The following is a 12,662-nucleotide window of genomic DNA, read 5'->3' as shown; positions in this document are numbered from 1 at the left end:
AATATCATACCCCAAATTTTATCACTCAATATTTTTTTGCCAGTGAAGTTACAGGAAAAATAATATAAGTATTTGTAACTTTTAATGTATCTCCGCAGAGAAGCGTCCTTTCAAAAATTTTTATAGAGCAAACTCTCCTTCAAATATCAGAATCTGGAAATATCCATGCAATGAAGAGACACCTGTTTATTAAATATTTGTGACATAATCAGACAAACGCTCTTCACAAGTGGCCACGGTGGGGATCATTCTCTCTGAAAGGGAGTGTGTAACGTCCCAAGAAGGAAAATTATCATGTATAACTTAATACGCTAAGACATTGTACCGACCCTTACATTCGTATGAAATAAGTTATTAGTTGTAGTTTTAGTGTTACGAAATATTACCGAATTAACTAAATAGCAACCTCCTTAATTCTTGTAATATTAAATATGATGGAGACGAACTACGAAGACGGAAGACGCACAATAAACTTGTTGAAAAATCAAACGCTGTTTGAATATACCACATAAGAAACAGAAATTTAACTGTAGACATCCACCACTCAAACATAAATTCTAAAAGACAGATGGATGGAGAAGGAATTGCACGGAAGATATCCTAATACATTAAAGCAGCTGCATACAGATAAGCATGGCTAAATCTGGAAACTTATTCCCAGAAACGGAAGGCTTTATGTGTGCCATCCAGGACCAAGTAATTCCAACAAGATTGTATTTGAAGTATATAATTAAAGACCCAACGATCCAACATCAAATTGCTGACTGTGTGGAGAAGCTAATGAAAACATTGAGCACATAATTTGCAGTTGAAAAATACTCGCACCAAAAGATTACATTGAAAGACATAACAACGTTGCTAAAATTATACATGTCGAAATCGCTATGAAATATGAATGTTTAGAAGAGCATCCGCCATACTACAGATATACCTACACCGAAGGCAATATTAGACAACGACCTTTGTAAAATATACTGGGACAGACATTTATGGACAGATAGGACTATCCTACATAATAGGTCTTCTAAATAAAAAAGAAAACAAAATACACCTTATCAATGTAGCCATCCCTGCACCTGTAAATACAGGGTGTATTTAAATGCAGGGGCACAAATGATACCAGAGATTCCTTCGGTGAAAATAAGTCGATTTAACTTAACATACCTATATCCCAAGTCGCATAATAAAAAAGGTACAGGGTGTCAAAGTGAAAAATAAAAAATGGTTTTTCCTTATTAATTTCTATAATTTTAGTCAGAAATGTTTCAAATTTTCAACAGAGAGGTTTTTTAATGATGGGAAAAATAATGTAATAATGATTTTTGAGTGTCGAGTACGAGGCGCCCTCTGCAGGCAACGTTTTGCATTGGATACGTAGTAACTTTTCTGCCAGCCCCCGTATACCGCTTTTAGTAACAAAATATGAAATATTGGACTTTTTTTAACAAAAAAGTTTTTTAACATTTTTAATAAATTCAGAACGCATTGCCTCACAGTAATTATTAGTTGTGGATCTATTTTAAAATTCAACCAAAAGGGCGCGCAGGAATCAACTGAGACAACATTATTTTTCCTGTTTTAAATTTTTCTTTACTATTTTTGAGTATTATTTGCATATGTGAATACACTTACTGCATAATTTCTATTTAATTGTTTTTTCGGTGTCTTTATTAAAAAACACATTTTCTTGTGCATGTGAAATTATTTAAACTCTGCATTAAAGAAATCTCGTATGAAATAACAGTTCAGGTGAAAAAATAATGCAAAATACTTACCTATTTATTGCTACCTTAATAATAACTATTAGAAAAAAGAGCAAAACAATAAAACCAAGAGTCACTTAACAGTCAATAGATAATTTAAGAGAAATAATTGGCTGACAATAACAAAAACAAGATTTTTTAAAGGATATTTTTGAAGTAATTTCCATTTTCCTGTAAGCAAAGTCTAATTCTACGATTAAAATTACGACGAACTCTTGAAAAAATATGTATGTCATTCTTTACTTCCTCAGCTGCTGCAAAAATTCTTTGACGAAGCGTCTCCACACTATCAATAGGGTTGGAATAAACAATATTTTTTTATTGACCTCATAAAAATAGTCCATGGGTATGAGATCCGGTGATCGCGCAGGCCATTTGACTGGTGCATCGTTCCCTCGAAGTATCCATCTCCCAGGAAAATTTAAATTTAACCATTGTCTAACAGTTAATGTACCATGAGCAGGAGCTCCGTCATGTGCGTATCACATGTGTTCACGGATAGCTAGTGGCACGTCTTCAAGCAATATTGGGAGTTGCTCATTTAAAAATCTCAAATATTCCGCTCCGCCGAGACGCCGAGGAAGAATAAACGGACCAATAAGATAATCTTCTACGATTCCTACATTTAAACTAAAATTGTGTTGAAATTTCCACGTACAAACTTGGTGAGGATTTTCGTCAGACCATGAGTGATTATTGTGATGGTTCACTAAACCATGACTTTGAAATGACGCTTCATCACCAAACAAAATACTGGATAAAATATTTCTGTCTTCCCTTGAATTGTCCATATACTATTAACAAAAATCTATCCTGTTAGGTAAATCCGTAGCAGTCAATTCCTGCACAGGTTGTAGATGGTAGGGATTTAAAAGATTATCATTTGTAATTTTCCAAATCGTAGTATGTGAAACGTTATAGTCTGTCGCCAATTTTCTGGTACTAGTTTCAGAATTCTGATCTTGTAAATTGGCAAGGACAACTTCTTCAAGTTCTACATCGCGAATAAGACGTCTTCTGCCAGTACCCTTCAAGACAAGGTTGAATGTGTCCGTTTCCTCGAAGAAGTCTTCTTTCTACCGCCGCAAAAGTTTTTCTAGCAGGAACACGACGATTGGGATATCTGGTTATCCGGAATGATAAAGTCATACAGTAGCAGCACAGTTCTTATAACATTTAAAAAATACTTGCATCATATCGACATACTCGTCATTAGTATACATAATTTGTTATTTTATTCAATTATTCCAAAACTATTTAATATCTAGGATGCAGGTAAATAGTGACTAAAATCAATTAACACTTTAAGTTAATACTTCAAAATTGCAATTTACAAGTATTATCAACTGACATTTATCTACTCGATTTTTTTATTTATTTAAGCAACTCCAACCTTGGTATTCGTGGAGGTATAAATCCGTAACACTTATTTATGGAATTAAAAATATCTCCTCAACAGTTGGCTTTAGCCATTTTCAATAAGTATAGCTTTTTTGTTCAGAAATGTCCAATATTTCATATTTTGTTACTAAAAACGGTATACGGGGGTTGGCAAAAAAGTTACTACATATCCAATGCAAAACGTTGCCTGCAGAGGGCGCCTGGTATTCGACACTCAAAAATCATTATTATATTATTTTTCCATCATTAAAAAATCTCTGTTGAAAATTTGAAATATTTATGACTAAAATTATAGAAATTATTAAGGAAAAACCATTTTTTATTTTTCACTTTGGCACCCTGTATCTTTTTTATTGTGCGACTTGGGATATAGGCATGATACTATTACTATTAGTATCATGGGATATAGGTATATTAGGATAAATAGACTTATTTTCACCCAAGGAATCTATGGTATCATTTGTGCCCCTCCATTTAAATACACCCTGTATAAGCAAAAAACACACGGAAAAAATAGAAAAGTACTTACCTCTAGCTCATGAAATGAAAAATATCTTAGGCCTTTGTGATCTCAAAATCATCCCGATCATCGTAGGGGCCACTAACGCCAAACAATTTTAAGAGGAATTTGGAGCGATTGAAACACCAAATAAATTTAATTATCGATGCAGAGGTCCTTAATCCTCTCAATTTGCAACATAGTAAGAAAAGTTTTAAATATGTATAACAACCTGACATCAATAAGAAAACTCATGTCTTGTCCTACACAGAACCATCATCTTAAGACACCGCTTGGATTTTCTGTACGACCGTTATTTCCAGAATAATTGATTGCCATAGTCAAAAATTATTTTTTTGCTTTGATCGACCATAACTCAGCGACAAATCATCGTACAGGGCTTTGGAAGCGCTCAAATTGAAGAGAATTAAATTTTCTAAAAGAGCTTTATTTTTTAGTGAAATTACCAAAAAAAATTGTTGGTCCATAGGCCTTTCGTTTCCTTATAATTACTCAAAAACTGCTGACGTTTAAAAATTTTAAACTCCAGATCCGAAAACTAAAAACTTGAAGCTTCAATTTCCTTTTTTTGTATTATCTCTACGACCATTTCCCCCCAAGTTACAGCTCATTGAATATTAAACAAAATTTTGGGATTCTTTTAATACCCCTTAATTTCTGTGCCTAGTGTATTAACTTTCAAGTTTTCTAGCAAAACTCTACCACTATTATTATAGCAACTGTTACTTTTTCAGTTGGCATCACCATAACTTCTTTAATTATTATTATTTCCTATATCTTTTAATAAAAGAAAGTATTAAAATTTGATTCTAATTTGCTATAAATGTAAGTTTTACCATAACCAACATTTTTATAAACAGTTAACTTGTATGAATAACATTTATTTAAGTATGACCTATAAGAACTTTATTTTAGTAACATGATTAAATAGTGTATAAATGATAAATATTTACAAAGTATGGTTATATACAACAATTAAAGTGAAGAGTTTTAGTATCTTCTCTGTGATGACTGTTTACTGTATAATACTGGCTGAACATTCGAAGCTTGACCAGGTTGATCAGGTTCAGGATGAGCAGCAATCCATTCTAGAGCCTTCTGTATAGCTGGAGGAATGGGAGGTGGAGTTGGCAAATGATCTCCTTGAGGTTGGAAACCATCTTCATTGGCAATATAATTTAAGGAAATGGGGGTACCATCTGAATCTGTGTACTGTACGGAGCCTTGAACTTCTGCCGCCTCGTTATCTGATCCTGCATTTTTTATTTGGCCCTGCTCCTGGGCAACTATACCATTACCAGTTTCAAAACTGAAAATAATTAGTTTATTAGTTGTGTTACTATCTAATGGAAAATGATTTCTACACAACTAAATTGGTTACATTTTTATAAAATTAAATCTTTACAAAAGTCTAAACGGAGAACCAGAAAACAACTTCATTAATAGTAATTGAATACTTATATCTTCAGTTTATTAATTAATGTTTTTTTTTTCAAATAATGTTTTGCAACTCAAATTCTCTCTTTTATAAATATAAAATGTAATTTACCTCCACTGGTATGATCCGTCTGCGTTAACACCTTCATTATCGTATCGAATAATTGGAATTGGTTCACCTTGAGGTTGTTGAGAATTTGAAGTTGATATTAATGCCAAAACTACTAATATAACCTATAAAAATAAAAATGTATAAAACAAATTATCTGACAGAAAACAATAACAATTAGCTTTGAACTTAAATGAATATAAAAACCATTGTCCCAAACACGTGACAAAAAATAAATAAATTCTAATCAAAATTTGCCACCTTGCCAATTTTAAAGCGAATTTTCATAAAGAAAATAAATTAAAAGACACTAAGTTGAACACATTCGCACAGATTAACATGTCCTTTTGAAATTATTATATATTCACTTATCAAATCTATCACTTAAATTACCTACCACTTTCATTTTGGTGTTAATATTTAAAGACAACTAACCCCGTTAGCGTCACTGTGGTATTTATATTTTCCAATGCATCCCTACCCAGCATGTTCCTCCTTAAAGTCGCTGTTAAAAGATTAAATAATAATGAATACATGCAACACACATGAACTTTAAAATTTGTGACGAAATGCGAATTGAAGATGACAGTGCAATGACTTTCTTACATGCGTTAGATGGGAACTGACATTTAGGAGAAATGTTTTCATTACATCGAGACGCTATTGTTGTCGTAGAACCAAGAAACTCTTATATAAACATACTATTTAAAAATTTTAAATTTCAGTAACTTTCAGTTTCCATTCATTAATCTGTAGAATAAATAATGGTTGACAAACGTTTGTTATATAAGTCCTAAATAAATCGTGAGATTTAGATTTAAAACAATTTAGTATATTGTAAACGACACACAATAACATATTTACTTCTATGCAAAAAAACTTTTTATTAAATACCTGGTGGTCCAAAGAACTGGTCACCTTTCAAAGAAAGACCGAAATGTGTATTTTTTTGACCTGTAGAAATATTTATTTTTTACATATAAATACAATGGCAGCAGAAGTGGAATTTGTCGTAATGGAAAAGGGAATTTGTAAAAGATATATATCCCCTTTCTTTGCAAACAAAATTACCTTATATCGAAATTTCTGTGGAAAATATATTTTTCAAACTAGTCCGTGATGTCGTGTTACCCAAATTAAGGAGTTAATTCTATCGTTACATGATTATGCAATACCGTTAAATGTTTAGCTCGTTAAATGTTCAAATATACTAAAGTAAAAAGTATATGTCAATTCTGAAAATTTTGACCATTTCCAGTTAAACCGAAAGCAACAAAAATTAACTTTAATAATTATTAAATTAGTACATTTGCTGAAAATGATCTTATGCCTTGTGTTTTCGACGTTCGCAGAACGAACTGCAGGAATGACTCTATGGTTTAGGTCATTTGACGTATTTTTATGAAATAAAATATCATTAGATTTTATAAATTGTGGAATTTTAACAAAAGATCTGCATCCATTCAAGATTCAGTTAATCCAGGAATTGAAACCAGGCGACTATTTAATGCGCTGGATGTTCGTTGATTGCATATTAGAGGATCAACAAGCGGACCGTGATTTTGCTAAGAAAATCATCTTTAACGATGAGGCGTATTCCCATCTTAGTGGGAATGTGAACAAGCAAAACTGACAAATTTGTGACAATTCTTCGGTTATGACATGGATTTGGATGACATTTGATTCCAACACGAGAAATTATCCACTTGTTACGCAGAAATGTAATGGATGACTCATCTCACGTAACAAGAAAGTGACTTGGCCACCAAGATCATGCGATCCTACGCTATGCGACTTTTTTCAATGGGCATTCGTATAGTCTAAAGTTTATTCTGCTCAAATGAATACGATTACTGAATTAACGGCAGAAATTCGGAGATATATCAACGAAATTCAGCCGCAGGTAGGGGAAAGCATGATACAGAATTTTCTTAAAAGAAGTCGAGTATGCTTACTGAGTAGTGGAGGACAACTGTCCGATATCCTCTTTCATATTTAATAACAATATCTACCCCTAAAAAATATGTAAAAACTATTTACACCCCTTAGTATACAAGTATAACTAATAAAGATTGTGTGAAGTTATCCACACATTTCCATCCACAAATTATGACGTGGGGTAAACTACTTTTGAGATAGAGTATCTGATATACTATTTCAAGTGTGCGGCAAATAGACATTCTGTGTAACAGAGTCATCCATATATACACTTAAAACACTTGGCCGGCGATGCTACAAATATGTTTATAACAATTAAAAGTGATATAATTAAAGTGTATCTTCTTGAGGGATAGAAGGGATGATGTTCGCCTGCCCGTTTGAGGGGGTGAAAAAAATTGAAATATGATTTTGTGGATGGAAATTTTCGAACTCGACAACTCGGTACAGGGGAGGTGTGTGTAAATGAAATTTTAAGGGATGACGTCTTTCTGGATGAGTAACAACCTAGTATAGGTGGAACAGTTCGCCAGCCCGTTTGAGGGGGCGAAAAAAATTAAAATATCATTCCATGGCTGGAAATTTTCGAACTCGATAACTCGGTACAGGCGAGGTGTGTGTAAATGAAATTTTAAGGGATGACGTCTTTCTGGATGGGTAATAACCTAGTATAGGTGGAACAGTTCGCCTGCCCGTTTGAAGAGGTGAAAAAAAATAAAATATGGTTCCGTGGATGGAAATTTTCGAACTCGATAACTCGGTACAGGGGAGGTGTGTGTAAATGAAATTTTAAGGGATGACGCCTTTCCAGATGGGTAACAACCTAGTATAGGTGAAATAGTTCGCCTGCCCGTTTGAGGGGGTGAAAAAAATTAAAATATATTAAAATATGATTCCAAGGATGGAAATTTTCGAAACCGATTCCATATAACTCGGTACAGGGGAGGTGTGTGTAAATGAAATTTTAAGAGATGACGTCTTTCTGGATGGGTAACAACCTAGTATAGGTGGAACAGTTTGCCTGCCCGTTTGAAGGGGTGAACAAAATTAAAATATGATTCCGCGGATGGAAATTTCCGAACTCGATAACTCGGTACAGGGGAGGTGTGTGTAAATGAAATTTTAGGAGATGACGTCTTTCTGGATGGGTAACAACTTAGTATAGGTGGAACAGTTCGCCTGTCCGTTTGAGGGGGTGAAAAAAACTAAAATATGATTCCGTGGATGGAAATTTCCGAACTCGATAACTCGGTACAGAGGAGGTGTGTGTAAATGAAATTTTAAGGGATAACGCCTTTCTGGATAGATAACAACCTAGTATAGGTGGAACAGTTCTCCTGCCCGTTTGAAGGGGTGAAAAAAATTAAAATATGATTCCGTGGATGGAAATTTTCGATCTCGATAACTCGGTACAGGGGAGGTGTGTGCATATGAAATTTTGAGGAATGATGTTTTTCTTGATGAGTAACAACTTAGTGTAGATAGAACAGTTCGCCTGCCTTTCGTGGGGATGAACATTTTTGGAAATCAGTTCTTAGTGTCTCGGGACAGGCGTAGGGTGCGTCAATGGAATCGAGTATAGGAGGTACTGACCGTCTGATAGTGAAAAAAATTAAAAATACATTGGTTGGTGTGAGACGAAAAAGACGTTACCTGTCGACAGGCGATAATTTTATGAGTTTTCAGTAAAACCTCCATATTTCTCATAGTGTTTACTGCATAAGGCGCACATGTATGTTAGCTGTTGTTCAGTTAGCTGTTGTTTCGACATGCACCTAGTATGTGCGAATCGCATACATATTTCAGAGGATATTGTTGGCTGATTGGTGCCCTTGCAATTACAGCAGTATATACAGTTTAATGTCACGTTATCGGAATTTTCTATTAAAATTCTTCTCAATTGACCTCTATAAAGGTCTATGTCGACGGAATCAATGCATTGATTTTTACCTATTTTTTCAAAAAAATATATTAGATATACACCACAGTTATGACTATCTCGTTGGCGGCAGTGGTCTATTATTTTTGGGGTCCAGTGATTTGCTAGCGAAGTATCAACTGGTAGGTGTACTTGATGAAAGTCTTTCAAATATCTGAGAAATTTCTTTAAATACGTCTTTGTCTACTTAATCGTGCCTCTGAAAGGATTTATGAACGCGAATTCTTTTTTTGCACTGTCCGCTATTTGCAGTTTAAGGGAGTGGAGCCCGTGGTAAGCGTTATTTCGATTTTCGTAATTTAACAATGCCGTACCCATAGTAACTGTTAATAATTGATATCTGTTGTGTACATTTATTACATTGAGACATATATCGACAATAAAATTGGTTAGACACTGATCAGAATTTAAAATACAAAAATCACCGCTTGTGATTTCCTTCACATCACATGATGCCGAATTATAGAACCCAATATGGTATTTTCTTCCGATGGTCGTATAATATTCGGGATGATCGATTAAACCATTTGGGAGAATTTTAAATTTTGGATACCAATTTGTAGATGTTAAAGTATCGGTCGTACCAGAAATAAACGGCAGAATAAAAGTATAAAAGAAGCTTCTCAATTTAGGAAGCATTTCCTCGAAAATTTTTGGTTCTCTGTCGATCTTTTCTATTTTAATTCCCTTAAATGTATAAATTACAAAATGACACCACGATTTGTTCCAAATTTCTAGAAGACCTTGAATTTGCAGATAATAATCATGGTTTCTTTTCAATTTTCCCGTGTCTTTATTATGAGCAAACCATTTTTGACGGCTACTTCGGGATCCATGTCTTTAATAGAAAATGGACATTTAATTTCTACTAGTTCGTCGTTTTCAACACATCCGTCCGGCGATCCGGCTAAGAATTGATATATGGAATGGACTTTGAGTCCACATGGCGTACATTTAACTCCAAGTGATTGTTCGTAGAGCTCCAAAGCCTTTTCCTCGTAATCAATTCCATGAGATACGGATGGGATATTTGCCAGGTTAAGCGGCATTATGATTTTTCTGGCAACCTGTATGAGGGTATCATAACTACGGGCTCTGCTTATACGACCGAAATTTGAGGAAGTTACCTTAAGATTTCTCTCTTTTAACCAAGATTGGTTGCATCGTTGCCCCCTTGTCATCCGTTCCAGGGAGTCCATATCATTAGACGTAATTTGATGTTTGTTAAGTAAAAAGTCCTTACATGTGTCAAAAATATTACATGGATTTTTGTTGAGATTTGACTTGGCCAGAGTCGCTGTAGGAGTTAAGTCTGAATAGTGCTCCTGTAACGGCGCTTGTGACGGTTGAAGCCCACAAAATTTGCAAACGAAAGCTCCTGAGAACGATTTGTTCAGGTAATCATCCACGGAATGTTATTTTAATTTTTTTCGTAAATTTCATTTACACACACTTCCTCTGTACCGAGTTACACAGAATCGGTCTCGAAAATTTCCATCCTCGGAGTCATATTTTAATTTTTTTTCACGCTCTCAAACGGGCAGGCGAACTATTCCAACTATACTAGATTGTTACCCATCCACAAAGACGTCATCCCTTAAAATTTAATTTACAGACACCTCCCCTGTACCGAGTTATCGAGTTCGAAAATTTCCAGCCACGGAATCATTTTATTTTTTTTTCACCCCTTCAAACGGGCAGGCGAACTATTCCACCTATACTAGATTGTTACCCATCCACAAAGACGTCATCCCTTAAAATTTCATTAACACACACTTCCCCTGTACCGAGTTACATGGAATCGGTTTCGAAAACTTCCATCCACAGAATGATATTTTATTGTTTTTGACCCCTTCAAACGGGCAGGCGAACTGTTCCACCTATATTAGGTTGTTACCGACCCAGAAAGACGTCATCCCTTAAAATTTCATTTACACACACTTCCTCTGTACCGAGTTACACAGAATCGGTTTCGAAAATTTCCATCCACGGAATCATATTTTATTGTTTTTCACCCCTTCAAACGGGCAGGCGAACTATTCCACCTATATTAGATTGTTACCCATCCACAAAGACGTCATCCCTTAAAATTTCATTTACACACACCTCCCCTCTACTGAGTTACACGGAATCGGTTTCGGAAATTTCCATCCACGGAATGATATTTGTTGTCGTAGCAGAAATAAGAGTTCGTGTGAGAAATAAATGTTTATTTCCCTCTTTTTATATACAGGAATAAATACAAATGTTGCAATAGTTCTTTTTAACTTTCAGTTGAAGTCGGACTACTCAGATTATAAACAACAACAAACTCTCTTGTTTTTAACTTGTAGAAAATCTTAACCATTGAACTGTACTGAATACAGAACTAAAGAGAACTTTAACCTAACAGTGCCGACAACCTTAAAAACACAAATCTGGTTTGTTGCACTTTACAACAATATTTTAATGTTTTTCACCCCAAACAGGCAGGCGAACTATTCCACCTATACTAGATTGTTACCTAATCACAAAGATGTCATCCCTTAAAATTTAATTTACACACACCTCCCCTCTACCGAGTTACACGGAATTGGTTTCGAAAATTTCCATCCACGGAATGATATTTTATTTTTTTCACTCCTTCAAACGGGCAGGAGAACTATTCCAACTATACTAGATTGTTACCCATCCACAAAGACGTCACCCCTTAAAATTTAATTTACAGACTCCTCCCCTGTACCGAGTTATCGAGTTCGAAAATTTCCGGCCACGGAATGATATTTCAATTTTTTTTCACCCCTTTAAACTGGCGGGAAAACTGTTCCACCTATACTAGGTTGTTACCCATCCAGAAAGACGTCATCCCTTAAAATTTCATTTACACACACCTCCCCTCTACCGAGATATCGAGTTCGAACATTTCCATCCACGGAATGATATTTTAAATTTTTTCACCCCCTCAAACGGACAGGCGAACTATTCCACCTATACTAGGTTGTTACCCATCCAGAAAGACGTCATCTCTTAAAATTTTATTTACACACACCTCCTCTGTAGCGAGTTATATGGAATCGGTTTCGAAAATTTCCATCCTCGGAATCATATTTTAATTTTTTTCACCCCCTCAAACGGGCAGGCGAACTGTTCCACCTATACTAGGTTGTTACCTATCCAGAAAGACGTCATCCCTTAAAATTTCATTTACACACACCTCGCCTGTACCGAGTTATCGAGTTCGAAAATTTCCATCCACGGAATTATATTTAAATTTTTTTCATCCCCTCAAACGGGCTGGCGAACTGTTCCACCTATACTAGGTTGTTACCCATCCAGAAAGACGTCATCTCTTAAAATTTCATTTACACGCACCTCCCCTGTACCCGAGTTATCGAGTTCAAAAATTTCCATCCACGGAATCATATTTCAATTTTTTTCACCCCCTCAAACGGGCAGGCGAACATCATCCCTTCTATCACTCATGAAAATACACTTTAATTATATCACTTTTAATTGTTATAAACATATTTGTAGCATCGCCGGCCAAGTGTTTTAAGTGTATATATGGATGACTCT

General features: G+C 34.9%; 1 protein-coding gene across 1 annotated transcript; it reads right to left on the bottom strand.

Moving 5' to 3' along the window:
* Nucleotides 1-4,674: 4,674 nt before the first annotated feature.
* On the bottom strand, nucleotides 4,675-5,636 carry LOC108915598 (endocuticle structural glycoprotein SgAbd-8-like). Its single transcript, XM_018721667.1, has 3 exons — nucleotides 5,628-5,636; nucleotides 5,234-5,355; nucleotides 4,675-4,993 (listed from the first exon to the last, which is right to left on the bottom strand). Exons 1-3 carry the CDS (start codon nucleotides 5,634-5,636, stop codon nucleotides 4,675-4,677), a joined length of 450 nt encoding a protein of 149 aa, XP_018577183.1.
* Between the last annotated feature and the right edge of the window lie 7,026 nt (nucleotides 5,637-12,662).

This window comes from Anoplophora glabripennis, unplaced genomic scaffold, assembly GCF_000390285.2.
Source record: "Anoplophora glabripennis isolate ALB-LARVAE unplaced genomic scaffold, Agla_2.0 scaffold1503, whole genome shotgun sequence".
NCBI classification, from domain to species: domain Eukaryota; kingdom Metazoa; phylum Arthropoda; class Insecta; order Coleoptera; family Cerambycidae; genus Anoplophora; species Anoplophora glabripennis.
This window is presented reverse-complemented; position numbering and strand designations above follow the sequence as displayed.

Coding starts and splice junctions, on each gene's coding strand:
- LOC108915598 (XM_018721667.1), bottom strand. Junction 4,994..5,233: donor GACGGATCATACCAGTGGAG/GTAAATTACATT, acceptor AATTATTTTCAG/TTTTGAAACTGGTAATGGTA.